Raw genomic sequence first — 27,068 nt, 5'->3', positions numbered from 1 at the left:
ACAAGGCAAACTCTTCTCCTTCCTACATGGTTTAACCTCATATGTAAGTAGCCATTCCCCATTAGAGCAATAGGCCACCCAAAAAAACTTCAATTTATATTTACTTGTACGGATGCAGCTTCTACCGCATTTAAACTGACTTTCTTAGCAGCATCCCTATGGCTGTAGGCGGGTTATAAGTGACAACTCCCAGCCAGTCCTGCAAACCCAATTGCTAATCATCCCTATTAGCATTCTGCATGGCAGATGGCAAGCAATGTGAAATAATGAGAGATTTCTCCCCACAAGTGGATAATTTCAGTGTACATGGATGTGAATTCTTTACCGATTACGATGGTAGAATACTGAGTTACAAGAAACTGTCAGTTTGGAAGATGAAAGGAAAACTACAGCCTCTTGGCTGCCTTGCCAAGAGATACAGAAGTTTACAGAACTGGATCTCCTGCCCACAAAGCCATGCACCGTTTTTTTGCCAAACTACTAAAAGTTGACTAGCAAAGATGAAGCCTAAAGTTAGCAGCAAAATGGTCTCTGGAAGCCAAGCAGGAATGAGTCAGAATCTTGTTGCTGGAAGGAGTTCTCTGAATCAGAAAGGAAGCTGGCTCAGCTCCCACAAGGCAGAAAAGCAATATAGCAAGCAATAACTGAATGTGAAAACAACACACAGCCCAACAAGTGACCCGAATAGGGATTTTGTTTCTTAAGATAAAAAACATCATCTAAAAAACAGTTAAGAACTCAGGTCAGGAAGTGAACGCATGCAGCGTCAACCCTAAGAATATTTGGGTTGTGATAATGCTGTAATGTCAGGCTTTGCTGGGGAGGCTTCTGCTGAAGGAATGTTGGCCCCATCTTTTTTGGTACATGAAACCCCCTCCTAAAAACGCTCTTACATAACGGAGTATCTGTTATGCTAATTTCATATAGCCACAAGACATGAGGGACAGACACGCGCAGTAATTCTTTCCTATGTGAGATGATCTTGTAATGATGTCAGACTGCTAAGGAAATGTTCTTTTCAAAAAGAAACCCTGGCCACTCATTTAAATAGCAGTTACATCCCTTAAACATCACTCAGCGCTGCACTGAGTCCTTTTAGTTACACACCAGACCACAGACAGACAAAAACACAAACCCAATAGGATGCTCTGCATTGACAAGAGGGCTGCAACCTGCTGGAGATGCAGAGACAGAAGAGAACGAAGCCACCAGCATTAAGGGTTCAGGCAGCATCTGAAGCTAAACATCCACCTCATTAAAAATCCCCTTCTTTGCACGTGCTCTAATCTTCAAAACCACAGTGCCCCCTCTCAGCATGCTGTGCCATTTGCTGAGTACTGACTCAGCAAGATCCCCATTAGGCAGCCCCTCATTCCCCAGAGAGCAGCAGGAATGGTGCTTTCACAGAGGAAGGGGGTGGGGAGGTTGGGATTGAGATAAATATTATTTCAAGAAGTTCTCCAAGAATTGAAAGAAATCCTTACAGAAATAACTTAGATAATGCAGGCAGCACATGAAACACCTCAGGTGAGTTAATGAGAACACTGCCTACCTTGAGCTGCTCCACTGTATTGTTAATGGCACTCACAGTCAGGTTCAGCCCATGGGAACACAACACTGAGATGGTTTCTCTGAGGAACCTCATACTTGCCTTTGGTCTCTCCTATCACCCCTCCAGGAGGAGGCTGACTCAACAGCAAAGACATTTTGCACAAAGCATATAATCCCAAATCAGGAACACAATTACTGTTCAAAACAGCAGCATTGCCCTTGAAATCACTTGTTACTGAATTAATGACCAGATTGAACGGAGTGTTACCTCAACTTTGCTTTAGGCTCCTAATTAGTAAACAAGTCATTAATTCACTGGTAACAAGTGGTTTCTCAGGCATTATTGCTTCTGACATCTTTAATTCACCACTCTTTTTGGAAAGCTTCCCCCGATAACCATAGCCTCCATCCTTTACAAAGCAGCCCCACGTCCCAACCTCCAGCACACCATGCACCACATATGCAGGAGGACAGGGGCAGAAAAACCTGGAGTGAGCTCACTTTGATCATCAATTGATAATCATGATACCTTTTCCTAATTGAAGCCAAAGGGAGCACAGGAGCTCAGGCACAAAGACCGTTCAGACCTCAATGTAGACATGTCATTACATCTAAATTCTCATCAAAATACTACAAAGCTTGGGAAAATCTTTATTCCACCATCCAGCGGAATGTGTGACTGCCAAACCAAGGGCAGTGATCTGCTTCTATCTTCCCTGCATTCCCCAGAACGAACAGTTTTGAGCTGAGATCCCTCATGTACTCCGATGCATAAACTACGTTTGAGTTTTAACAGCTGCACAAACATCCACACTTTTGAAAACAATCTGGATTTGGCCTGCCAACAAACCCTGATGTAAGAGCTTTATAATGGCAACATTACTGCAGAATACAAGTGCTTTCCATGTAAAAATCGATAGTAATAGAAACATCCCTAATAGACTACAGGGAGTCTTTGGCACCTCTTCCTTTGCTACTCAGGCTTTATTTCACAAACTCCCGAGTTCTACCTATGTACCTTTGAAGAAATACTCTCACAATTTCGAAACGATATATTAATATTTCACACCAGTTTTTCAGCACTAACAGAACTGCAATCTCAGTTCATTGCTCTGATTTATTATTCATTCCTCGACATGCATAAAAGGAAAGATGATACAGTGAACAGCAGAACAGCACATCATCGTACTAAGTGGGCAAAAGGAAAGCCTTCCTTCCAAGCAGCAGCTTAGTAATCCCCGAGAAGAGGGTTTCAGAAAGAATCCACAATGGTTGGATAATGCATGCAATCTAATACGTTTTCTTAACTGAAGATCAGTCCAAAAAAGGATAATCTGGCTCAGCTGGAACATTTGCACAACTCTGTTACACGTATTTGACTTTAGTCACCACAAACCATATTCCTAAAGTAGGAGCGGAGCAACACAACGCCTGGAAATCAATGCACTGGCAGACAGTTGCTTAACAACAGGGCTTCCAGAATTAGTAAAGAAAATGTTTACACACTAATGTAAATGAGTCAAAAATCATTTTCAGTTCCATTTCACAAAGTACCCAAAAGTCTTTCTTCCAGAAATACTCACACCATATGCAATGGCAGTAAGTCAAAACTGACCCACCTACTCTCTTACCTGTTGTTAAAATAACCCTGCGGAAAATAGTCTCTGCCAGCAATACTCCTACTGCCCATAAAAACCAACTTCATCAATGTGAGAAACAGCAAAGCTTTGACTAATAACACATCTCTTTATTTAAAGCTTACATAGAGCACACTAGCCACAGACAGAGCAACCACCAATACAAACCGAGCATCGAGGGAAGAACAGGACCAGGCTGGGGCAAACATCTTGGGGGAAGATGTAATCACTGCAGTCAGTGTGCAACAGCACTGCGCTGAGCACTAATCACAGCTTTTTATCCCTGAAAACTCTTAAATCCCTATTGCAAGGGCTCTTAATTTCAAGGCTGAATTAATCATCTATCTAATCTAATGATAGGAGAAATCTCAAAGCAATTTTGTTTGAAAACTATGATGTCTTTACCCTTCTCCTTAGGCTTCATATAACTGTCCACAGAATAACTATTTCAGAGCTCGACTCATGGGCACAGCCATCTGTTGAAATAGATAGGAGTTTATTAATTTTGATATCTACTACGAAGACTTGTTTCATCACATAAGTACCTTACAAACTTTCCAGATCTACACAAAGGAAGGGAAAAAAAGAACAGGTAGTTCTCCTGGGCTCCAGTTACCTGCTGTCATTTCAATTGAGGGATCATCAGTCTCATGACATTTTATACAAAATACAAGCATTCATCTCTGTGAGTCCCAGAAGCGAGCCATGAGTCCCCCAATGCAGCAGACAGTCCATCTGTGGATTTTCTCCCCCTACCCCACAGAGTCAGTTTGGTTCTCAACACCACATTCAGCCCAGGAGGATACTTAGTACTTGCCAGTTTCTCTAACGTAATCATCTTAAATACTGATGTCCATTAAGTTTAAAGATCTCAGGACCATTAAACAGGCCTCTTAAATACCAAGTCCCACGCGGCGTAAATCTCTTTGGCAGTTTCCCCACTGGAAAGCTGCCTTGGATTCAGGGCTGATCTTTATCAGGATAAGATACCGATGTTCTTTACACGCTCCTGGATAACAGTGCAGAGCACACACAGTTCTGTGGGCACAACGTGCAGTGCAGCACAGCCGTTGGTAAGCAGCTTCAGGGAGGATTCAGCCAGCTATAGGGAGAGCTCAGAGGGAAACTCACTTTGGAACTATTTTATCTTTTAACAGCTTCCTAATCCCCCCATCCTGTTCCCGTAGCTTTACCTTTCAGAGCGAGCCACATCCCCCACCCACGGTAAGTCCTGCAACCAAATTTAACAGCTACAGAAATAAAAATAAAGACAACCTTCGCAAAAGAAATCAAATTTATTATAAAAAAAAAAGCCACCAACAACAGCATTCTGAGGATAAACCTAGAGTGCCTGCACTAAGCTATAACCTCTTTACTGATGGCTTTTTTCCTTCCCCTTAACAGATTCAGAGGCTGTAATAACATTTAATCCTCAGAAGCTAATCTAAATGTAACACTCAAAAGAAGACAAAGACAACGCAACTGAAAAAAAAAATAAAAATTTGGCCACTGCCTTTTGGGAGCGCTGCTTTATCCCCGGAGCGAGAGCATTAATAGAGCTTGGAATGAAATGCCATTTTATTCTCTGTAGCGGGGAGGGGATTAGTAAGTTGTCTTCTCTAAACCCAGCCTGAGTCATGGCTCTATGAGCACTGAGAAAAGGATGTGGAACGAAGCGAAGGGCGGGGAGCACTGGCTTTTTATTTACACGCCGCTTCTTTTGTGGGTGGTTACTGATGTGCAGTTTGCTAAACAGGGAAGGAAGGAAAAAAGTTCCAGGTCCCCAAAGTGATTCTGCTGGGTAACAAAAGAGAAAAATAATAATGCATTGATTATAATAACATCACAGAGACAATGTGTCCGTGGCGAGAGTCCAATTCACCACAGCATGTAAGCAACAAGGGCAAGTTGCTTAAGGTGCCGAAAGCTGGGCTCATTGGTTTCTTGTTGCTAGGATCTTCTTCCTGGGAGAAAGAAAGAGCTTGGACAGAGCCCAGAACAAAGAACCAGACAGCAAGGTGGGAGGAATGCGGGAGCAGGCTGGGATCAAGGTGAGGAGATGAGGAACAAAGCGTATCACAGCAGCCAGGCCACACAGGCACCCTGCCCTGAAGTAGGAACCAGGAGCTAATGACTGTGTCAGTGACTTAATATGAAGCTCTGCACTCAAGCACTTTGCTTCTGTTCCTATACAAATGGAGATGGTTTACTTGCCTACCTCGCAGGCATGCTGCAAAGCATCACCGGTAGATAGCTTGTGTGGTATTCTTAAATCCTGAAATGCTTGATAATCATTAAGGAGAGAAAATGGCCAAGTGTTCCATAGACTATTCGTGCAGAGCTGTAGATATCGATAAAGGAGCTTGCAAAAGTCAATAAATGCCAAGAAAATGCTTTTCTGTTTGTTTGTTTCAGGTATTTCTTATCTTTGCTTCAATGCAGACTCTGAAAAAACAGCGCCCTCACTATGGAAACAGACCAAACTCCAGCCCTCCCTTCATCCATCAGCTCTACCTATACACAGTGGCAGACAGCAACAAACACTGTGCAGGCTGGTCTCACAATGGCCAGGTGTCGGAGGCAGGTCTGAGAGTTCACAGTGAGACAAGGATGGGATAAGGCGGGGATGAGACACTATAGGATGGAAGAGATGCATTTTCCTCATTACGTGGAGAAAATGCCACTCCTGATCTGCTTTCAACATAGGAGCTGTTGAAAGCCAACACTGCAAGCACACAGACCTGTGCTTCATTCATAATTTGGCCGCATTTCAGTTCATGTAATTTTCCTGGAGTTTATTTGTGTCACCCAAGTTACTCGTTCTGCATAAATCAGTCTTACCTAGCTTAGCACTTACTGTGCCTGTACATCTAATGTGAAATTGCAAAACAAGATGAACAAATTATTATTTCCACTGAATTCACAGGACCTTGTAATTTATGACCATAGACAGGCTGCAGAAAGATTTGAATGTGCAAGGCCTAAAAAGAGGATCTCGTAACAAGCAAATTCCAAGTCCAACCAAACAAGCACAAATGCCAACATATGAAGGAAAGTCCCCCGACTCTGTCCCAGCTGTTTGGCGACCCCACTTGATGCATGTGCACTCACTGTGTTTTCTGTATGTTTTACAGAGGCAACAATCCCAAAAAAGATGGTTGTGTGCTACTGCAAGAGTCAGACACACAATGATTCTTCCCTCACATTCAATTATCAGAGGGCATGGTCTGCCCTAGACCATCCTAGCTATGTGCTGTCCTAGGCTCCAACACGTAGCTCAGAGCAATACTGGTTATGGTTGACAACTTGAACTGCAAAGGAACAGAAGTATGATGCTCACTTGCTCCCTCCGTTTCAATAGTGCCACACAGCTTCTCAGTTGAGTTCAGAGAAAACTCAACTGATCAAAGATTCTCAGAACTTTATGGATTATTGTTTTTATTTATTTTTTATTTAATAACTGTACTTAAGAATTCTATTATGGAAATCTGTATGAAAATGAATGTGATGTGTTAGCTGCCTTGTTTTGGCTTCTTTAGCAACTTATTGCTTCACTGTCCAAACAAAAATGTGAAGTTACAACAGGTTATGCGATGCTTTGGCAGCCAAACTTAATTTTAAATGAAGACAGCACAATATACTGTACACTGCACTAACATATTCATCACTGATATATAATCTATTTATGCAATTAAGCATCATACAATCTGGACTTGACCCAACTGGACTACATATGTTGCTATTCCAGTTTGCTGCATGTTGGCCAACTGTTTACCCAACTGAGATCTGAGTGTTGCCCATGACAGTATAATTGCTTTGGTTTCATTAATAATAAGGAATTATAGAAAAAAATATTTTTTTTTTGACAGCTGTTAGTGAATGTGGAACAATAAGCCATATTACACTACTGGCAAATACAAATGGAATTTAGATACCAAATATGCTCATGGCAAAAAGACAATAAAAAAGGTTCACTAATTATACCATGACCAGTTAAGGAGGTCAGAAATATCCCTGAACCCATTCTAAGAAAACATTATGCTAAATACAACTCTATCTGGTAGAAATTTACATGGCTACAATTTCAACTGCTCATCTTTTTCTTCCTTGGACAAGGAAAAACTTTAGAAGTGACATTTTCCATTCTCACACACATTAGCCCAAGGCTTGAATGCATAGGCTAAATACAAAGATGGAATTGAAGTTGGAGCAGATCAAACATGTTTCCATTGCTATTATTTAAAAAACCCTGGTAAATATTTCTGTTTTATTTGGATTTTCTAGTCCACATCTTCATTCTTGTTCTTCCCTTGCAAGACCTGAAAACTTTATACTGATTTCTGTCGGGCTTAGCACAGAAAGAAATGCTAGTATGCAGCTCATCAGCCTCCTAAATATGTGACAAGAGGTAACTTCACACTCCAGTCCAGTGGCTATACACACAGCATCACAAAACATAACTGGAGCTACAGAAAAGAACAAAAATGGTTTCTCACTTTATCATTTCCTCTGCCTTGGTGGCTGCCTCCTGGTACTGCTCCGATGTCAGCTTGTAGATTTCTGCATTCTGCAAAAGAGAGCATAATGTTCAGCTCTAAAAATGAGTTCTTATCCCATTGGGGATATATGTAATATATATAATTTTGTAATTAATAACCATTTCCAGCAACAAAAAGCATGCTCAGTTCAAAGAGCACAAAAGAAAAATGCTTAAAAGTTTATTTACAAGGAAGCATATCAAGGCTGCAACACATCCAGAGAGGTTATGGATGCCCCATCTCCAAAGGCATCCAAGGCAGGTTGGATGGGGCTCCAGGCAGTTTGATCTAATAGGTGACAGCCCTGCCCATGGCAGAGAGTTGGAACTGGATGATCATTAAAGTCCCCTCCAACTCAAGCCATTCTATGACTCACATCTTCCTCACACACTTCACCTTTGTGAAGGAAAAGAGAGGGCTTTGATTATTCCACACAGCCACAAATCAAGGTGTTTCTTACCCCAAGTTATTTTGAGTCAGGCTGTGCTTTGTTCTTTTACATTAATTGCTGTGAAGAATCTTGTAAGTTACTGACGTGCAAAGTATCAAAATTGGCTGCTAGCACGGGAAAATCCATTTTACATTTCAGTGCTTCTACTTATGTTACTTATTCTTTAAAAGAAAATTATGCAGCCTGTTTCCTTTTTAACAACGTAGGGAGGCATATCAGGTATCAGCTAAGGCTTTGCCAAACAGAGTCTGTAGTGTCTTGCTGCAGGGCTTAAGAAGTTTGCACTAAATTCTCCAGAGCTTGCACAGAAAGTCTTAGTTCAGAGCTGCTCTGCCACCAAGCACTGAGGATGAATTCCTCCTGTGCTGTACTGAGGCCTCCCAAGCAGAGCAGCAGGAGGGAACAGCCTTGCAACCCAGCAGCTTCACTGCATGGGCTTGTGTCACTGAACTGCTGATGGGGCTGCTGTAGGCAAAGCCTCCAGACTTCATGCTGAAATGGCTGCAGTTCCCTCACTCAAAGCTCTCCTGCAAGGCCTTTGGTCTGAAAAGGCACATGCAGAAAATATGCAATACTCAAAGAAGTGACAAAATGGTACTGAAAGCAAGGACAGCTATTCATGTAGGGCCAGGTGTAGCCATCTTCTCTCATCAAATTCAGCACAAATAGATACTGCTCCTACTACTGCCTTTCTTTCTTTAATTTCCCATAAAAGCAGCTGTTGTCCTGCACACATTTGGACTACACATATTTCTTATTGGTTAAAGAAAGGACAGACATGACTCAAGGTCTATTAGCAGCTCTGCCATTGCTTCAGTCTTGGGCAAGTCACCATTTTCCATCCGCAAACCAGGGATAACAGCTACCTGCATCACTGAAGTTGTGTGAAGCTTGACTAATTGGAAGGTTTATAAAGGTTTTCAAAGCCTAGACTTCAAGGTGCTACATATAAGCATTTATCTCTGGTGTCTGAATTTATGTCACATACTGGGGAAAAAAAAACCCCACAGAATAGACTTTCCTTCTCCAAACTTTGACCTAGGAGACAGACTTAAAGTGAAAAATCATGGATGAGTAACCACTTCAAAATGCATTTTGCTATCAAAATTGCCATTAACGTTTTCATTTACTTACTTGCTACACACCGGTCAAACTTCTATGCTATTAAATCCATTTTATTCCTTCCTATAATGAAAAAGTTCAGCTTTTAATGGAGCCTTTTCCCTGTCCTGTAAACAGACCTCACGACTTTCAGCTCCCCCGCTGTTACTTATTCACACATGAAACCACAAGACCTGTGCTCCATTAATTAAATTTGCCATTAAAAATTAAATAATATGAGTAAGTAGATGTAAGCGTTATCTCCGTGGGTTTCATAAGCCTCGCCGTTTCCCCCAATTACTAACCAAGCAATTTTCATATTTCATACTGTCTGATTTCTCAAAGGGACTGGATTTGAGAGATCAAAATGAGAGAAAGCGGGAAAGTGAGAAAGCAAGGTAGTAAAATTAAACATTTTTCAGGCAATAGGAAGTAGCCCCGTCAGATACTATTAGCCTGCAGCACTCTGCAGTAAAACAGCAGCAGGAGAGGAAAACAGGAACAAATACGTTGTACGTGAGACCCAGCATGAGGCTGGCATTTAACCCACCTAAAGGAAGGAAAAAAAATAGCCAGCAGATTCATTTGCTGATTGTGCTGTCAATTAAAGTGGATGCGGCACAACCTTGCCCAGTTTATTAGGCAGAGTTCATCTGCCCAGTACTCCAGCCAGCCCCATCTTCAACTAAATCAGCTGCATACATGGACAAAAATAGCTGGGAAAGAAACCAGTATGAAACAGCTCCACAGCCTAAAGCTGATGAAAAGCAGGCAAGTGAGAACCTGAGCGGAGAAGCAAGATTCTCACTGAGGGGAAGATCGGCCTCAAAGAAACCACAAGGAACATGGCACAATGCGAAGATCAAAGAGGGGCACAGACATTCAACCTTGAGCTGAAAGCTGCTCTGTTTTACAAAATAAAAGGATTCAAGTGCATGGGATTCAACTGACCCTCTTGCGCGGGATCAGAACTCTTTCCCTTCTACCTCCTCCTTTCCCTTCAAAAAACCAAGAACCCAATGAAGCAATATTTCTGATGCTATGAATCATTATCTTCAAATGCTTCCTCAAGTAAGAAAAACAGTTTTACCATTTAAACCCAAGTTTGTACTACAAGAGGGCTTGTAAAACAGGTTTTCCATGGCCTCAAGGCCTCTTCCTACCTTGGGAAAACGGCGTTTACTTTGGCAGCACGAAGGGCCTATCAGCACAGGCACAGTCACAGCAGCTTCTGTCACTTGGGAGGAAACATCCCAATATCCTCAATCTATACAACTCCAGATGCAAGATCTCCTTCTCAGTATTGTGCCCCATTGCGCTCTGGCAATGCACAAAGCTTCAATATCTTAACAAACTGCACGACTCATTAGGGCTGCAAATGAGGAAGCAAGCCAGGAACCACCTGAAAACTTCCAGTGTCTCTCCAGCACAGCCACCCACCCACCCACCAGGGCTCCTCAGCCGGATCAAGGAGCACTATTTGCACTTGAAAGGAAGATGGAGCTGCCCATAATCTTAGCAAAGATCTTTAACTTCCTAAAACAATATTCAGCCGCACAGCAGAACAGAACATTCAACACAAAATTAGAGGACACCCAGGCAGCTTTTAATTTACTCTCACAATATTCGATGCTTGAGATAAAATGGCAGCCCACAAAGAAAAAGTTGAATGTGAGACCTCAACTATTATTAAATAAAGCTCCTGGCAGCGTTAGTTGCAGAAATAAGCTTAAAAACATGACCAAAAGACACCGTAAGGGCTCAAATAACAAGAGACAAAGAAAGAATGAATGAACCACCTAAAACACTTCGCTACTCTCAATAAAGCTGAGCCTTAGGGGAGGCAACCTCAGAACATCAGAGATGTCATATGGGGAGAGAGCTCTCCAGAGAGGACAAACAACCAAAACAAAGAAATGTTAGTTTGAAAGATTTTCCCCTGCTATTAAATGATGCTTCGTAGCAAATAATAAAAACACTGAGAAGTTATAAAAATACATAACTAGAGCCTAAAGACCAACAGAACCATTTTCCTTAACCTTACTGCTTTGTTGCAACAGCTTAGCTGCTATATCTTCACCCTCCACTCTTCCCTAGAAGCCTTTGGACTAAAAATTCCCTTTCCAAAGGGAACTGGATTTAAAACTTGAAGCTGTGTTTTCCCAGTGTTCTTTCATCCAGGTCCTTTCCACAACATAAAGCAAAGGAATCAAGAAAACAACATAGCAAAAGGAGTTCTCAAGGCTATTTCAGGAGGGAAAGCAATTGAAGCATAAAGAGAAAACCCTGCTAGCTCATTCTCACACTGACATTAAACCACATTCCTTACAACTTCAGTAAAACATGCACCACTTGCGGTAACATGTAAGACAAAAAACTAAGCATCATGAGCACGAGGAACTAGAAATGAATTAGGTTGTAGGCACGATTTTTGGCAAACATCAAGCAGCAGCAAAAAGCCGAGCCTGGGATATAGATTTCTTCATCAGGTTCAGATTGGGTCAATAGATCAGAAGGTGTTGGGATTAAAAAAATAAAAATAAAAACCACCAGAGCTATCTTCAGATATTTTGACACCTCAAAGCACGGGAGCTTGTCAGCGGTCACAGTGCTTAAAGATACAAAGAGGATTAACAGCTGTTGAAATGCTGCCAGCCTAGATGAACGCTAGCGATACCTCTGATGAAATGGAGCAGGCCAGCGGAGGCCTTGACAAATGCTGCAGACGACAGCCGGGGATTAGATGGTACAATCTGCCTCACACCTGACAGACACATCGCATCCATCCCCCTCCTGATGTCGGCTCTCGCCAGCTTCCAGCAGACCTTCAAGCACAAGACACAGTCACACTGGGAGGAGCGTGAGAGTCACCGCCACATTATGGGAGAGAAGAGGGAAAGGAAAGCAGAGGTTACTGCTCCTGGATCCAGTGTCAACTGGCAGATGTTCAAATTCCTCCTTCTCACTGCTTCTGAAGCACAAAATAAGACCCCACCTCTTCCCAATAAATCTGCACACAACTGCTGCCTGGCCACATGCTTAGGGACAGGGAAAGCAGTGCTCTGGGCATGGAGCAGCCAGGGGAGCAGCAGAAAGCGACAGAAAATCCTCAGTCAGTGCCAGTTTTGGAAGCCTGCTCGCATTACTGCCTTAGGGAAGTGAAGATGCACTCAGGGTCTCCCAGAGTTCCCCAGGTTGCTGGTTCACACACACTATAAATCAGGATGTTAGTTCTCATCTCTCTGAAGTCTCATGCAAATGGCTCCTAACAGATCTGAAAAATTACTGCACCTACTGGTACCCCTCCCACAGGAACAGAGGCAGATGAGCCAAACTCATCATCTTTTTGCTTCATGACCCTTTGGATCTGTTGCAATCAACCTACACCATCAATCACTGCTTTCAACCTTGGCCCAGAACTGGGAGCTCGGGAATTCCAGGACACGTTGCAAAAAACAACCTCTGCATTTTAGCTAAAAGACAGCACTTGTGCTTGATAGGAATGAGAAAATGCAAGTTCACATACACAGAGGCCAATTAACAACAAAGAGAAAATTGCATATAAAGTGCGTCACGAGAGCACAGAAGCCAAGGGTTAAATCGCTTTTATGTGAATTCAAACATTTTTCTCTCGAAAGGTAACAGAGGAGAGATGCAAGCAACCACAAACAGCTTACTGATAAGGAGAAAATATTTTCTTTTAGTCTAAGCCAACTTCTAAACACAGCTCTGTTGTTTGCTGTTCGTGTGTGGGTTCATCCACTCCTCCTGCTGAGAACAATAATGAAACGAGAGCATTGAATTTGTGTCATTCTATTCTTTCCTTTGGCAATGGCCTATGAGATCATAAATTTTGGATTAAGATTCAGAGAAGCCAGAAAAAGAGCAATGTCCACAGTAAGAGCACAGGAAAGTTAAACTAGTTCTGGGCAGAATTATATTCCTGTTTGAACAGCTCTTCTCGTGACTGTAATGTTATCTTGGGCTGAAAGCAAAATATTAATTCTGTTGCACATCTACAGAGCTTCTCAGAGATAAAATCCCACAAAATGCCAGTCCTCACCAAACCCTGAGGTGGTAGGTTTGTGGAGAAGCATCACAGCTGGGTTTATCCAGGGGGATAACAAGCACAAAACGGTGAAGCTGGCCCTACACCACAGCGTGAATCAAGCAGGTCTCCTCACTGAGGTGCATCACCAGGCTAAGAATGGGTTTGCAGGCTCAGACTACGACCACACACCAGAGTCAGACTGTCTCCACAAATGTACCCTGGAAAGAGTCCAGTTAGAACATGTACCCCATGGAAAACAATATGAGAGCTTCTCTGAAGAGCTGCAAACTGGGTGAGATTGCCTCACTGGAAGCGAGCGGAAAAGCAAATGTTGACTTCAGATCACAAAGACAGCCAACAACATTAAGAAACCATTACTACAGAGGTGATTAAAAGGGGAAGAAGGAGTGGAAAGAAAGAAAAAAAACAAAAACAAAACCACCAGAAAGAATTAAACACTGCTTTTACACGAGATTGCTTTAAAGCACACTGTTCTGAAGGACCGCAAATATAGCATTATTAATTCTTTAAACACAGACTCCAGAAGGTAAAAAGCACCTTCAAAGAGAAAGGCCATGAAATGCCAGCAGGCAGCCCAGGCTTTCCGACAAGGACAGCAACAGCAACGTGAAAGGCCCAGATTCATGCTACAGCTGCAGTAGTAGAGCCCTGCTCCTCTCTCCCCCAGCTGCGAGTCTAATATAAGAGCTAGGAGTCCTAGGTGAGGAATTCACAGTAAGTGTCAGATATAATTGATTCAGGCAAGTGCAGGTAAACAGGCTTCCCAGGCATCGATTACACATCAAGGGTTTTTTTCAGCATCTGCAGCAGAGAACTCCATAGCCAGGATGGGCTGCAGCGCACAGTGCCCACAGCCCCATGGGCACCATTGTGACTGTGCACCTGCAGCTCCTACCTGCAAGCTGATCACAGGGCCAGGAGCAAAAGACCAATGCCAGGGTGCTGCCTCTGCCAGCCAGGCATTGGACAAGAGATTGACAAGCACGTGAGGAATCAGTGTCAGTGCAAGTGGAGGAGAGGAGAAAAAGTGAATTATCAGAGCATCCAAAGCACTGCAGTGGAAGTTTCACTCAGGGGCTGACCAGCACTTCAAAATAAAAAGTGGCAAATTGGCAGCCATCAAGTACTTGTCATACATAAAAAAAGATGGTAAGTACATTCCCCCGTCAGACCCATCACAGGAGCTTATTTTGGGAAGAGACGAAAAGGATATTACAGCTATGTTAGATGCCATCATGCCAAAGCGAGGATTTGACAGAACCTCCATCAGAACTCCCACCGCCTCGGACAGGAACACGACAGCTCACTAAAAGGCTCCTATCCTGTTTCTTAATCACATCCACACTCCCATTCCATTCCACAACTGGTAGCTAAGGGAAGCAATGCCCTGGAATCCCAGAGCAGGAGAAACCTAAGGTAGGGGAATGCACGAGGGGACTGGAAAATACTGAAGAAAATGCACCACATCCATGGGTAAAGGGAACTGCAAGGAAGAGAGTCATTAAAGGAAACAAACAAACAAACAGCCAGAAGCAGCCAAAGCCTGCAAGCTCCACCCCCTCCCAGGGTCTTTCCTATACCCTCAATTGCAAATTTTTCTCCACGTGCAGCTTCCAGTAAATCAAGCTTTTCTAAATAACCCCGACATGTGCAGGGCTGAGAACCAGCCAGCAAGTAATGATGAGATGTCCCTGAAATGATTAAGGAAAACGCAAGCATCTCTCAGGTTACAAGGCAGCCTGTTGTACTCTCCCCTTAGTGCATATGCAATGCTGCAAGCACTGTGCCGAAAACCTCCCATATTCAAAGGCTCATTTGGTTGACAAGGAGCCTGTGGATCCGTGGACAGATTGTCACACAAACTGTCAGGTTTTTAGAGAGACTATCAGACCTCTCTTTGCCTACGTTATGGAGCACATCAAAGACACAGAAGATGAACCAGACGCAGCCTGCATAGATCTGACAGAATGGTGGGTGTACATATTCAGAATACCGTACTGCTGGAGGGGGGAGACTTAATGTGAATAATCAGGGGCTGAAAGTTCCAGAAATGTGACAGTTTTTGGCAGCAATTCTCATCCTTGCATTTATTTATCGAAGAAAGAGAAGCTGCTGCCATACTAGAGGCAAACTTGGGAAAGGAAGAAAAATTATATCAGCAGCAATTTATTTTGCCACCACACTTTTTCTTTATGATTATTACTCCCAGAGCGTTTTCTGAAGATATTTGTATTTTCAGTCAGGTTTCTCTCCCTACGCCTGCAGCTTCTCTTCCCATTTTATCCTGTGGTAGAGGCTGGTTTAATGATTACGGCCAAAAAGACCGCTAGGACTTTACAGGTCACTGTACATAGTTAATGACACAGACAAATCCATACTTTCAGAAGCACCCGGTGGCTTGCAGCTCTGTCTGGAGATGCTCAGGAGCTCATTATTCAAAACTTCAAGCTCAGGTTGCTGGTAATCAGCACATCTGAAGAAAAAATGCCATACGTGGACAACCAGAAAGTGAAATAACAAAAGCTACTTTGATACTTCGCTACACGCTGACCTCAATCATAGCAATTGTTTTTTAGATTTACTTATTTTAAATGGAGACCACATTCACTTATCTTCCAGGGATCTAGAAATCTTAGTTAATGAACAGCTGGAAAAAACTCCCAGCTTTGCAGCTTAGAAGTAGTTTTATGAGGATAACCTGACTTCATTCCCCTTTATTAATATATGCTTAGACAATAAAAAGCAACGGTATGTTTATTTTACAATCAGAAAATAACAATTATTAGGTTTTGTTTGTTTTTTTTTTTTACCAAGAAATACTGATTACTACTGAAAAAGGACAATAAAACATAACACAAAGCAGTGATAACAAGAAAATGGAAGAACGGAGATCCCTTCGGCCTCCCTTTATGGTGCTACCTGCTATAAAACCTCTGGTTCTCCTGCAAGGCATCAGTTACTCTGGAGAAGGGAATGCCAGCATCATATTTATTTTGCTATTCAAAATGGATTGAAATCCTCCCCACAGTCAACTGGAAATAAATATGATGTTTATCCTAAGATAAAAAGCCATGGAGGACAAAGGAAGAAGGATGGTAATAAGGATAAGGCAGAATTCAGAAAGTATTTGTAAGCAGTTTCTTTTCCAGCATTTGACAGCCTTGTTCTCCCTGCTTTCAGACATCTTTTCTTTCATATGGTTCTCAACAGAGTCATTTTGCGTCCTCTGAAGAAGACAAAGCATTGAAGAAATATCTCTGTAGCTGTCAAAGAGCTTGAGAAGCCTGCAAAGAGAAGCTCCTCTGAGCAGAAGGACCACAGGATGCCAAAGGAGGAGAGAGACATTTGCACAGTGGGGCTACTGAGAAGGAAACATTAACATGGAAATCCAGTGCCCCCAGGCAGACACAGAACTCATCCCTCCATCCTCCAGCATGGATGGTCACAGCCCTGGCTCACACCATCACCTGCAGCTTCCAATAACAGTAGACCACCACCAGAATAGAACTGCAATACAGAACCAAGGTAGAGGAAAGGGAGCAAAGGGCTTCCCACTTCTGGTCCAGTACAGAATAATAGGAATAACAACATCTTAACTTCAAACCAGAAGATTCTGGTAAGGCTTTGCTGCAAAGGCGTCTCAAGAACATAAATGGAAAAGCATCACATACAGTGCATCATGCACTCAGATATAAGCTAAACCCACTCTCAGAATTTAACCGCTGAGCAACATCTCCAACAGCAAGATACACTTTGTGCAGACAGCATACCTTGACATTGGAGCTAAACAAGGAGTCCATACATGTATGCTTTCCAAAAGAAAAATTTAGGTGTAAGCATCAGTAATTATAAAGGGTATGCCAAGAAAACACTTTGAGAAACTGTCATAAGTGGGTTCCTCAGGCTCACAAGCAAAGTGTAAGTTTATCAGCTATACCTCCTGGCCAGGAACATATAAAACATTGTGAGCTTTCAGCTGCAGGTGGCTGGAGCTCAAATGCAAATAGGAATGCAAAGAAGGGACAAAACTAAACCTGGACTGGAGAAAAACAGGAGGAAATAAATCTGTAAGTACTGTAGACCTGGAGCAAAATCCTCTCTCCACTGAGAGACCAATCACCCAAAGCTGTAACCCAGCCCTGCCCTATTCACCCCTCATGGGGTGAAATTCTCTATTCATCCCTGGGACCCACGTCCCCTATCAAAAAAATCAACTGCCAGGACACTGTTTTTTCTTGCTGCAACAAACATTTGCCTCTTACTGGAGAAATTATCTCAGTGCCACACAAATGAATGATTAGCCAGCAAGAAGTAACTGCTTTTTGGTACTGCTTATGGAAAACTCTATCTGAAGGAATGACCTACATATGAAAAACCTCATATATTATTCGTAATCCCCTGAGAGGCCAAAGGAAATTTTATGGTTTACGTAGCTATTATGAAAATTAATGTTAAAAAATAATGGCTCTGGAGAGCAGCTGAAAGTTCTCCATTCACATACATGCCCAGGCAGGCACACAGTATTTCATGTGTCTGTATGAGTTGTCCTCCCCGTTACAGGAACCACAGCCCAGTCAGTTCAAGGCTTGCTCCATGTCAGGGCAAATCAAATTATTTCTCCATAGCATCCAATACATCATAAAACATCCCTAAGGGAAACAAATAAATCCAGGCACTCCTGGATTGACCCAAGCGTGCAAGCCGGCTGCAATGCTGCAGCTTGGAGTTACAGAAGCAAAAGCATGGCTTGTGTTCAGAAGAACAGGGAGGGGCAAAGGAGGAGGAATTACATCTTTTTTCCTTAAGAAAAGGCTGGAGATGCAGTAATTGGGAAAGAAAAGAAATGCTAGCTGTTCTTTTGAAATAATGTACTTTCTGGAAGCCTTCTCAGTTTAGGGGGTTTAGCATTTCATCTCAGCTCTGCATTTCTCCCTCCTACCTCTCGCTGCTCTTTTGCCCCTTGCAGGCTGTCAGCACAGAAGCGTCCTGGCTCTGCCTCTCCTTTGCTGCTGCTCCCTGCAGCACCTTCCACCTGCAGGTAACAGGACAAACCCCTCCACTCCCCATGTGTCAGTGTTGGACTCCACACAAAAGTCCATGAGATGCATTCGTTATCTTCAGTAAAAACAAAACACCAAACAAAATTAGTCATCATTTTGTACTTATAATAGAGCTAGACAGTAAATAGGTGACTCAGGTAACGCTCATTATGGGACTCAAAGTGTTTAATGGTAAACTGAGACGGGAATTGTTTGGGGGGCAGCAGAATGGGCAGTCGAACAACTGGCCAACCCCAGTGAACAAGCAGATAGCTCCCCAGATAACATCCTGGGGTCAGGACACCAAGACAGACAAAAACAAATACCATTTGCAGTGGTTCAAGACCCCACAGTGAGCCCCCCCGCACACATATATTTAAGAATATTAAAACATGTTATTTACAAAGTACTTCTGAGTCACTCTCGGAAGGTGCATTATATGTTCATGAAATTGGAATAGCTTTTTTATTTATAATTTCCTTTAAAATGAATGACAGATGGAGGAAAACCTTCAGAGAAGCAGCCCGAGGCTGTCTTGAAACATGCATTTAACACATCCCTAGTAAACCAGTGAGCACCCTCCCTTCAGAAATGCAGCCACCAGGAATGCAGGGCAGTCCCTGTTCAAAGTCTGATCCTTGGTCTCCTTAATTCAGCATAAGCTTGAGAAGTTCTGCCCAGTTGTCAGAGTAATTAACAACCCTATTTTTCTATCAGTGTGATAAAGGCATGTTCCATAAGGGCAACGCAACAGTTTATGGGCATTTTAGATATGGACCTAAGCCTTGGTTTTATTTTTAGTCGCAATATCGATGCCTTTTTTCCTATTGCACACAGAAGGAATACTGCAGGCTGAAAGAGAAATCTCACGTTCCCCAAAGTCAGGGTCCTGTGCACGTGGACTCCACACACAGGGAAGTTCTGTCTACCTGAAACAATTTCCAAGGCCAACTCTAAATCTGGAATATCCCAGGAGGAGCTCAAGCTTCAATCATCCAAATCCCAGCAGACACACAGACTTCAGCCTAAGGTCTGCAACATATTTAATCAATTCACTGTGCTGGCTCTCCACAGTTTCATAAAATAGCCAATACTGCAATAACAGGGCCAAAAATTAATTGTACACTGGTTGGCCAATTACACAGAAATAACAGGCAGCACTGGTATTTATTGTAGCAGGATAACGTACTTGATGCTACAGCACAACTACACCACAGCAAAAAATAGCTGAGACAGACAGCAAGCACGTGTGCACACGTGTATATATAAATTTTATATATATGTGTGTGTGTGTGTCCTGCTTTCCACTTAGAAAGCAGCACTGTCTTTACTGCTAACAGTGCTACCTGCATGTACACACATTTATAAATACCATTCTGCATATAAACAGCACAAAGGCAGAAAACAGAACTCTAAACTATCAGGCAATAAGAAAATGAATGACAAGGAGGGAAAACTGGATTGAATATAAAGGGGGGGGGGGGAGAGGAGGGGTAGGCATCAGAAACATTAGGTAATGAAAAAGCTCTCAAAAGGAAGACAAAAAGCATGGCTTGTTTTGCTCTTTATGGACCAGACTGGACAAACACTCCAGCACTAAGCTCTAACAAAGAGACAAGATTACATTCTAGGTCTTTTTGTTCTGCCTTTAACAAGTCTTCATAGTGATACACTGATGAGACCAGATACCAGATTGTTATCTAAATTCAGCTGCTAAATTCAGTGTTAAAACACTAAGTTCAAACCACACGCTGCCACATTTATTTCACAAGTTGAGCCTGAGGATGGATTCCTCCAAGACGAAGCAGCCCATAAGCATCATTCTCCCCTGCAAAGGTACTCTAAATGCCAGGGAAACAAAATCACCCGGAAGGCTCTGACAGTTCACCCTTCAGCACGCAGACTGCAAATGCATCTCTATACTAATCCTGAAGACTGAAAAGGAAGAAAACACTTAGTTGCTGTTTGCATAGAAGCTGCTCGTAATTTGATGTAATGCACTGTACATCAGTCAACACATATTGAAGAGCAAACATACAGGCTGCAGAGAAGGCTGAGAGGCAGTGCTGACATCTAACGCATTTTATTTACGCTATTATAGATGTTCTTTGAGTTCATCAAATTACCAATCAATTTATCTGATCTCTAAAAGCTGGTGTACTGAGGTATATTAACTACTAAACTTTACAAGCTTTCAGCAAAACAATCATTAAACAGGGGAACAGAGCACAGGGCACTGAAGTGGGCTTAAGGCTGCGGGCAGCAGCACAAAACAGCCTCTCCCTACAGACAGGGATGCTGCAGAGCCACAGTGGAAGCACAGCCTCTGCCCCATGCTGCCCTGTGGGTACCAGCAGGAAGAAGGAATCAGGGATGCTGCAGCCCCTCCTCTTCCATCAGCATGACATGTAGCGTGAATAACTGAAAGAGAGGAGGAGGATGGAAGGTCCAAAGCACTTCAGATGGCAGTTTTGTTATTATTTCATTTTGTTGTTGTTCCAAAACTTCACTGACAAACGGGATAAAATCTTACTTCTCTAAAAATCCAAGGCTAGAGCCTGAAAAGGAACACCACAGTGTCAGCCAGCCAGCCCAGGCAACCGGGAAGTGATCTGGATGATTAGGAGGGATCTTATCAGTCTATTTCAGAAAACTACACCGTGGATTAACCTTCTGCACTCAGAAGATGAAATCAACAGTTCAATGAACTGGGTGCTTCGCTACATTGCTCCACCAGCCTGAAAGGCAAACCACTTCTGTTAGAGTCCCACAACGCACTGCAGCAGTTTGGGGAAGAGGAAGGTTTGCAGCAGGGGATGAGATGAGATTTCAACAAATTAGCTAAATAAAAAAATGGAAATATAGTAAAACTGAATTATGAAGGAGGGGACAAGGAGTACTTCTGAAAGGAGAAGGCATTTTTGGAGAGCTACTTAGTTTCACGCTCTCTGTTCCCCCTCAGAGTATCCCAGGGCACTTTACAGAGCAATAAGTTAGTGACTGGTGATACAGTGACCAGGGGCAAACAAAGCAGCCATTACACGCACTGCAATAGCTCACACGGAGCCCTAAGACGTTACAGGCCATTTTATTGAGAAAATAAATGGTGTCAGCGACACCCGCCAGGAACTATCAACTCATTTAAGAGTAAGGCACTGAATGTTTAATTCCCACTGAGAGGGCAGAGGGCTCAGTTCAAGAACACTTCTCTACAGCTTTCTTTTGCGAGGCTAGGTGAGTGCTCTGCAGGTCTCACAGATATGGAAACATCCCACAAGGGAATGGGAATGGGTTCCTCATCTCCTTCAACAGGAGCCCCTGCTACCTTTGCCAATGGACATCCATTTTTTCTCTGTCTCACAGAGCAGGAGGCTGCTACAAGAACAAGGATCAAGGCCAATATGAATAACAAACAAGAGTAAGTTCACCTCTCTCCCATTTAGCACACACTAAATATGCCTTACAAACATAAATTTCATGGTAAGTACAATAGCAAAAAGATTCATTTAAACAAACCAAGCCAGGTGAATGACACACACATAATTACAATGTTTGTGAAGCTAAGCAGAGAAAGAAGTGAAGTCTACTCCATTAATAAAAAATTCTATTTATTTAATGCCTTCCTTTCCCACTAGCACAAATACACTATAGCTTATGAACACCTCTTCTGCTACTTACTCTACTGAAAAGCCACAAGCAGAAATCGTTGCATATTAATGTACCCACCGCTCTCAATTGTCCATTGCCACCTAATAGAAGATAACGTGGGAGCCTCAGCTTAGGAAAATCCAAACAAAGAACAGATGTCAATCTACAGAGAGGAGTTTCACTTTGTCTGCTGTGATTAGCTTCAGCTTCTCCACTGCTTCACACTTCTTCAAACAGCTACCCAGGTTTTTCTGTATTGTAGTGCTGTCCTTAAATTTGGCTGGGTTAAACCAAGCAAGAGATCACATAGCAAAACAAATCTAACAAATATTAACTTGGGAGAAAGTATACGACTAACGTGCTAAGTGTAATCCCTTGGTATCTGATGGGTTGCAGGAGAGAATGCATTTCTTTCTTCGTATTCTTTTTTTAAAAGGATGTTGCTACCACTTGGAGATGGCAGTACAATGGATACCCAGAAGCCTTAACACAAATCCCAGTTCTGGGCAGTATGTATGCTAATGATCTGCAACAAGCTCCTTCCATCTCCTGCTGCCCCTATTTATCAGTAACACATTCAGGAATGAAACAACATCAGCTTAAGCTTCTCAAAGTGCATATTTCAAAGGTTTTTGTTTCAGAGTTACCAGGCCCAACTCTAATCTGCTCCACCCAGAGAAACTCTACAGGAAAAAAAAAAAAAAAAATCTCATTTGTAACAGTTTAAACAAAACCCACCTTCAGTGAAACAATTCTAAACTCCACAGATGGCATGGAAAAACACTGCTTCAAGTTAGAGTTAAAAACGTTTAACCGTTCCTACCAGTGAACCCAGGTCTCATTGCTGGACTATTTATTGGAGATGAAACAGCCATATTGCAGTCACATAGGGCTACAATGGAACATCTGTATAATCACCTCAAAACTCCTGGCATTTACATATGGCCATGTAAGATCCACTTCCTACATCTTTCTCAATCACAGAACAACTTCAGCTGCTCCAGAACAGAAACCTCCAAAGAACCCAAGAGACTGAAACCCACAACTACAATGAACTGCTAGAACTCCATTGGAGAAGATTAAAAGCATGGTCAGTATCCCAGTCCTCTGCAAAGCAGCTGTTCAATAAAACGTGTTGGAACTTATTGTTATTTTTAAAAAGTGGTCTAAAGAGATGACAGCCCTTCATATATACACAAACCCTGACAACCTGACATAGAAAGAGCATCTCCCAAAGAAACTGTATTACTGGTTCCATCCTAGGACAGCTATTTGACATGCTTGAATCTGCACTGACAGAGCTGTGTGCTGGAAGCAGCAGTGCGTGGCATTTGCTCAACAGAAGTCAGAAATGCAAATCAAGCGTTCAACATTCCCTAAGAAAGGAAGAGAACCAAGCTACAGTTCTCATAAGGCTACCACAAATTCATGGCCTATCCATATACACTGATCACTACATGCGCAGTTCTGGTTCCCATCTCTCCAGAACGATTGAACAGAGGTGAAAACCCTTCTAACCATCATGGCTGGTCACGTTTAAGTATGGTAAGACTTAAACGTGAGGATGAGGATGCTTCAGACTAAACAGAGACAGCATCAAGAAATACAACAGATCTACAAAACTATGAGGGGCTTCCAGAGACCTTCAAGGAAGGCGTGCAAGAGGTTTTCTTTCCTGCTGAATTGAATCTCCGGATGGCCAACATGAACTCAGAAGATTATGTTTTTGACAGTATTTCTGGGAATAACTTTGAATATACTCTGAATATACATTGAATATACAATGAATATGAGGGGCATAAAGGGAGGCAAGAACTTCACTGTCACAGATCCAGCTCTTGTAAGGAACGAGCAACAAGTAAGATGAACAGGTTCAAAACGCACAGAAGTCAGCACTAGTTCACACAACATACAGGTGGGTGGGGAACTGCTCAAGAAGAGGCCAGACTATGGAAAATAACAGTGATCCATCTAGGGCAAGCAGACACACAGACATCTCAGGAAGTAACTGAGTCACAAATGACCACAGGCTGAGAAAGCATTTGGAACAAATATCACATATACTTGCCCTGATGCTGCACTCAGTCCCCGGGCAGCCAACATCGGTCAGCGTGGACCAACAAATTGAACTAGGTGTTTCTTCAATGGGACAAAGCAGTGCTGCAGTCAGGTTTTCTTCTTCCAGAATTTTAATAGAAGATGTGGGAAAAACCCAAAAGAAACACTGAAGTTATTTCTTAACACATGCCCTTTCCTGTGAAAATTTTAATACAAAGCTGTCTGGCAAAATCCAGTTTAAGATCTATTTGAAATAAGGTACACCCGTAGTTCATCACATGCAAAACCTTTTTAGTATTTGTATAGCTTTACTGTTTCACAACACTTTGCCCTCTCTTTATAAGCTATTCCATCTTACAGATGGAGTAACGGAGATAGATGGACTAAGTAATTGTTTCAAACTCCCCAAAGAGAAACAGCTATTAGAAAATGAGGAGTTTTTTGCTTCCAATTCTGCGCTCTGTCCAGTAGATTACAGAACTCTCTTAGAGATTACAAAATAAAGGGATAATATATTCACACAATCTGCCGCATTCAGGGGAACTACTGAGTTCAATTCTGGTCAATACATCTCAAAGACAGAACTGCAGGGGAAAAGGGCTCAAAGACAACCAAGCAGAATGAAAACCTGGAAAAGCATCATTTATACAAGCAGAGGCTGAAAAGGTGAGGACTGCTCAGCTTAGTGAGGAGGTAAAAGAGGGAACAGAACAGAAATCTACAGAGAACGACTAATGAAGAATTCCTTTCATCCACTTCACATAAGACATATTAAATGACAAGAACTATTTGAAATCGGTGAAAGAATTTATAGTGCACATAACTAACCCGTGGCACAGTGCCACGTGATACTGAGGCAAAGAGCTAAACAAGTGCAGAAAAAAGTGGCTGAGATGAGGATGCTGGCATCCACCCAAGCTCCATTACAGCGAATAAAAATACTGAATGAAAATAAACTTGCGCAGCAAGCCACGTGTCAGCGATTGACAACCCTTCAGACCTTCTCAAAGCCATTCTCCAGGGGGATTCTTTTGTTTAAAGGGGATTGGTGGTTGTTTGCATCTTACCTCACAGCCTCTGTAAGCTGACCACCATCAGAAGCAGCACAGTCTACCTGATGCAGTACAGTAGGTACTATGTTGTAAGGATGCTTCTTAGAAACAACACAACTGTTCTCACATCCTACCAGGAAGGTGGTTGGTTCTTTCCATCAACCATTCAAAAAATCCCTTCAAAACAAATTTGCTCAACTTGCCATCTTGTGTTCTGTTGTCAGGAAGAAGCGGGGACAAAGCCAAACTGAACTTATGGAAAATAGGAGAGGGGGAAGATCCTGACAGCACGGACCCTAGAAGGACTTTTGGCTTTTCAACTCCACACTGAGCCACTACATCTCCTCCCTCCTGGCACAACACCTTTGGACAAGCAGCGACCACATTCCAGATGGCCATCCCTTCCAGCAACAGCAGAGAAAGGAAACCTCTCCTTCAGCTCATTCTCTCTGATGCTTTTGCCTTATTTTTCTAATATACCTATGTTGTTGATTATGATTTTTTAATGTATGCATGCTGCACGTGCATTAATATACAGACATAAAAGCCTGAGTTGGAAGGTTCGGGCACCACAGAAGGATAAATAAATAAATACACATCAAGGTCTGCATGTATTCAACAAATAAAAGTAGAATTATATAAAAGCAACAGCTAATAAAAAAGATTGCTCTGTGCTGTGTTTTCCATCTTTCTAACCATTATAGGAATAAAATTATCCACAGAGATCGAAAACCTTTTTCAAAACTAATACAATTAAGCTTTATTACACTGTTTCAAGTGCATTTCTCTCCTTTCCCTTCTAAGCCCCCACCGCCTCCCATTTCAGTCTAACGGTTGAAGGCATTTCTCCATTTTATCAGGAACAAGATATCAGCATTTGAGGGTCAGAAACTTCCCAGTGTTTCATTAGAGGAAAGAAACCCTGCACTTTTAATCTATTTTTTCTTTGGACATGTAAGAACTCGAAGGCAATCTCTGCGCATCTCCACAGTTTGCAGAGAGCTGTGAACAAGCAACATTACTCCCCTAAAAAAATCCTGCACCAAAACAAACAAAACAACCCCACAGAGCCTTGTTTAAAGTTACCCAGTTATAAGGGACACAGATCTGAAAAGGCTAAATACATAAGATCTGAAGAAGAGCACAATGCAGGTCAGTCACAAACTTCTCCCCATTCCATTGCCCATAAAGGACAGGCGTACATACATATATTCCCTGCAGTTTCTGTCTCACGAGACCAGATCTGGAGAGAAGAACGTAATGGCAGCACACAGTATGAGACCAACAAAATGCAAAAATTCCCTTTGCGTATGAACATATGGACAACTGTGATAATTAGAACGATGGCTGCTAGGATTGTTTGCAATTCCACTGAACAATCCCCATTATCTAGAAATAGAATTGAAAATCTGAATGCAGCACTAAGTGATGGTTTTAATAGTTTATTTTTTAATGAACTGTATAGATTAAAGTGTTGCAAAATTGTATCATGTGAAATCGCTCGTGGGCATGTTTTACCATCGATGGCTTAAACAAACCAAACTGCTGCACGGACAATCATGCAGCAGCAAGGAATGAGAAGGGGAAAAGACATGCCAGTACTTTTCTATCATTTCTACAATCTGTGATTTTCCTGCATTCAATATTCACCACGATGCTACATGATGGTTGTAAAGCTGATTGATTTCCATCTCTTTATGACCCACCTTGCTCATTGCTTTGCATTTTTCAGTCACATAAGAATGAGTCGGATGTATGCAGCTCCCTGTCAGGAGGTCTAATTGCTTCAAACTGGAGAACATTATTCTCCACATTTATTAAAAAATAAAGGCTACTTATAATATTATTTCATTTTGCCAGGAAGTAAAAACTGCATTAGTTTGTAAGGAACAGCATGGCTGCTCCTATTTTTATGGCATCA

At 42.3% G+C, this 27,068-nt stretch overlaps 1 protein-coding gene across 4 annotated transcripts in view; it reads right to left on the bottom strand.

The window, feature by feature from the left end:
* Nucleotides 1-27,068, bottom strand: part of CHCHD6 (coiled-coil-helix-coiled-coil-helix domain containing 6) — a 101,933-nt gene that overhangs the window by 38,563 nt on the left and 36,302 nt on the right. For all 4 annotated transcript variants that reach the window (XM_015874993.2, XM_015874991.2, XM_015874990.2 and 1 more), the window contains exon 7: nucleotides 7,685-7,755. In XM_015874993.2, the coding sequence (XP_015730479.1) occupies nucleotides 7,685-7,755 (71 nt within the window). The remainder of the gene's footprint in view (nucleotides 1-7,684; nucleotides 7,756-27,068) is intronic.

The sequence above is a fragment of the Coturnix japonica genome, chromosome 12 (genome assembly GCF_001577835.2).
Source record: "Coturnix japonica isolate 7356 chromosome 12, Coturnix japonica 2.1, whole genome shotgun sequence".
Classification (NCBI taxonomy): domain Eukaryota; kingdom Metazoa; phylum Chordata; class Aves; order Galliformes; family Phasianidae; genus Coturnix; species Coturnix japonica.
Note: the sequence above shows the minus strand (reverse complement) of the source record. Positions and strands in the feature narration are given on the sequence as shown.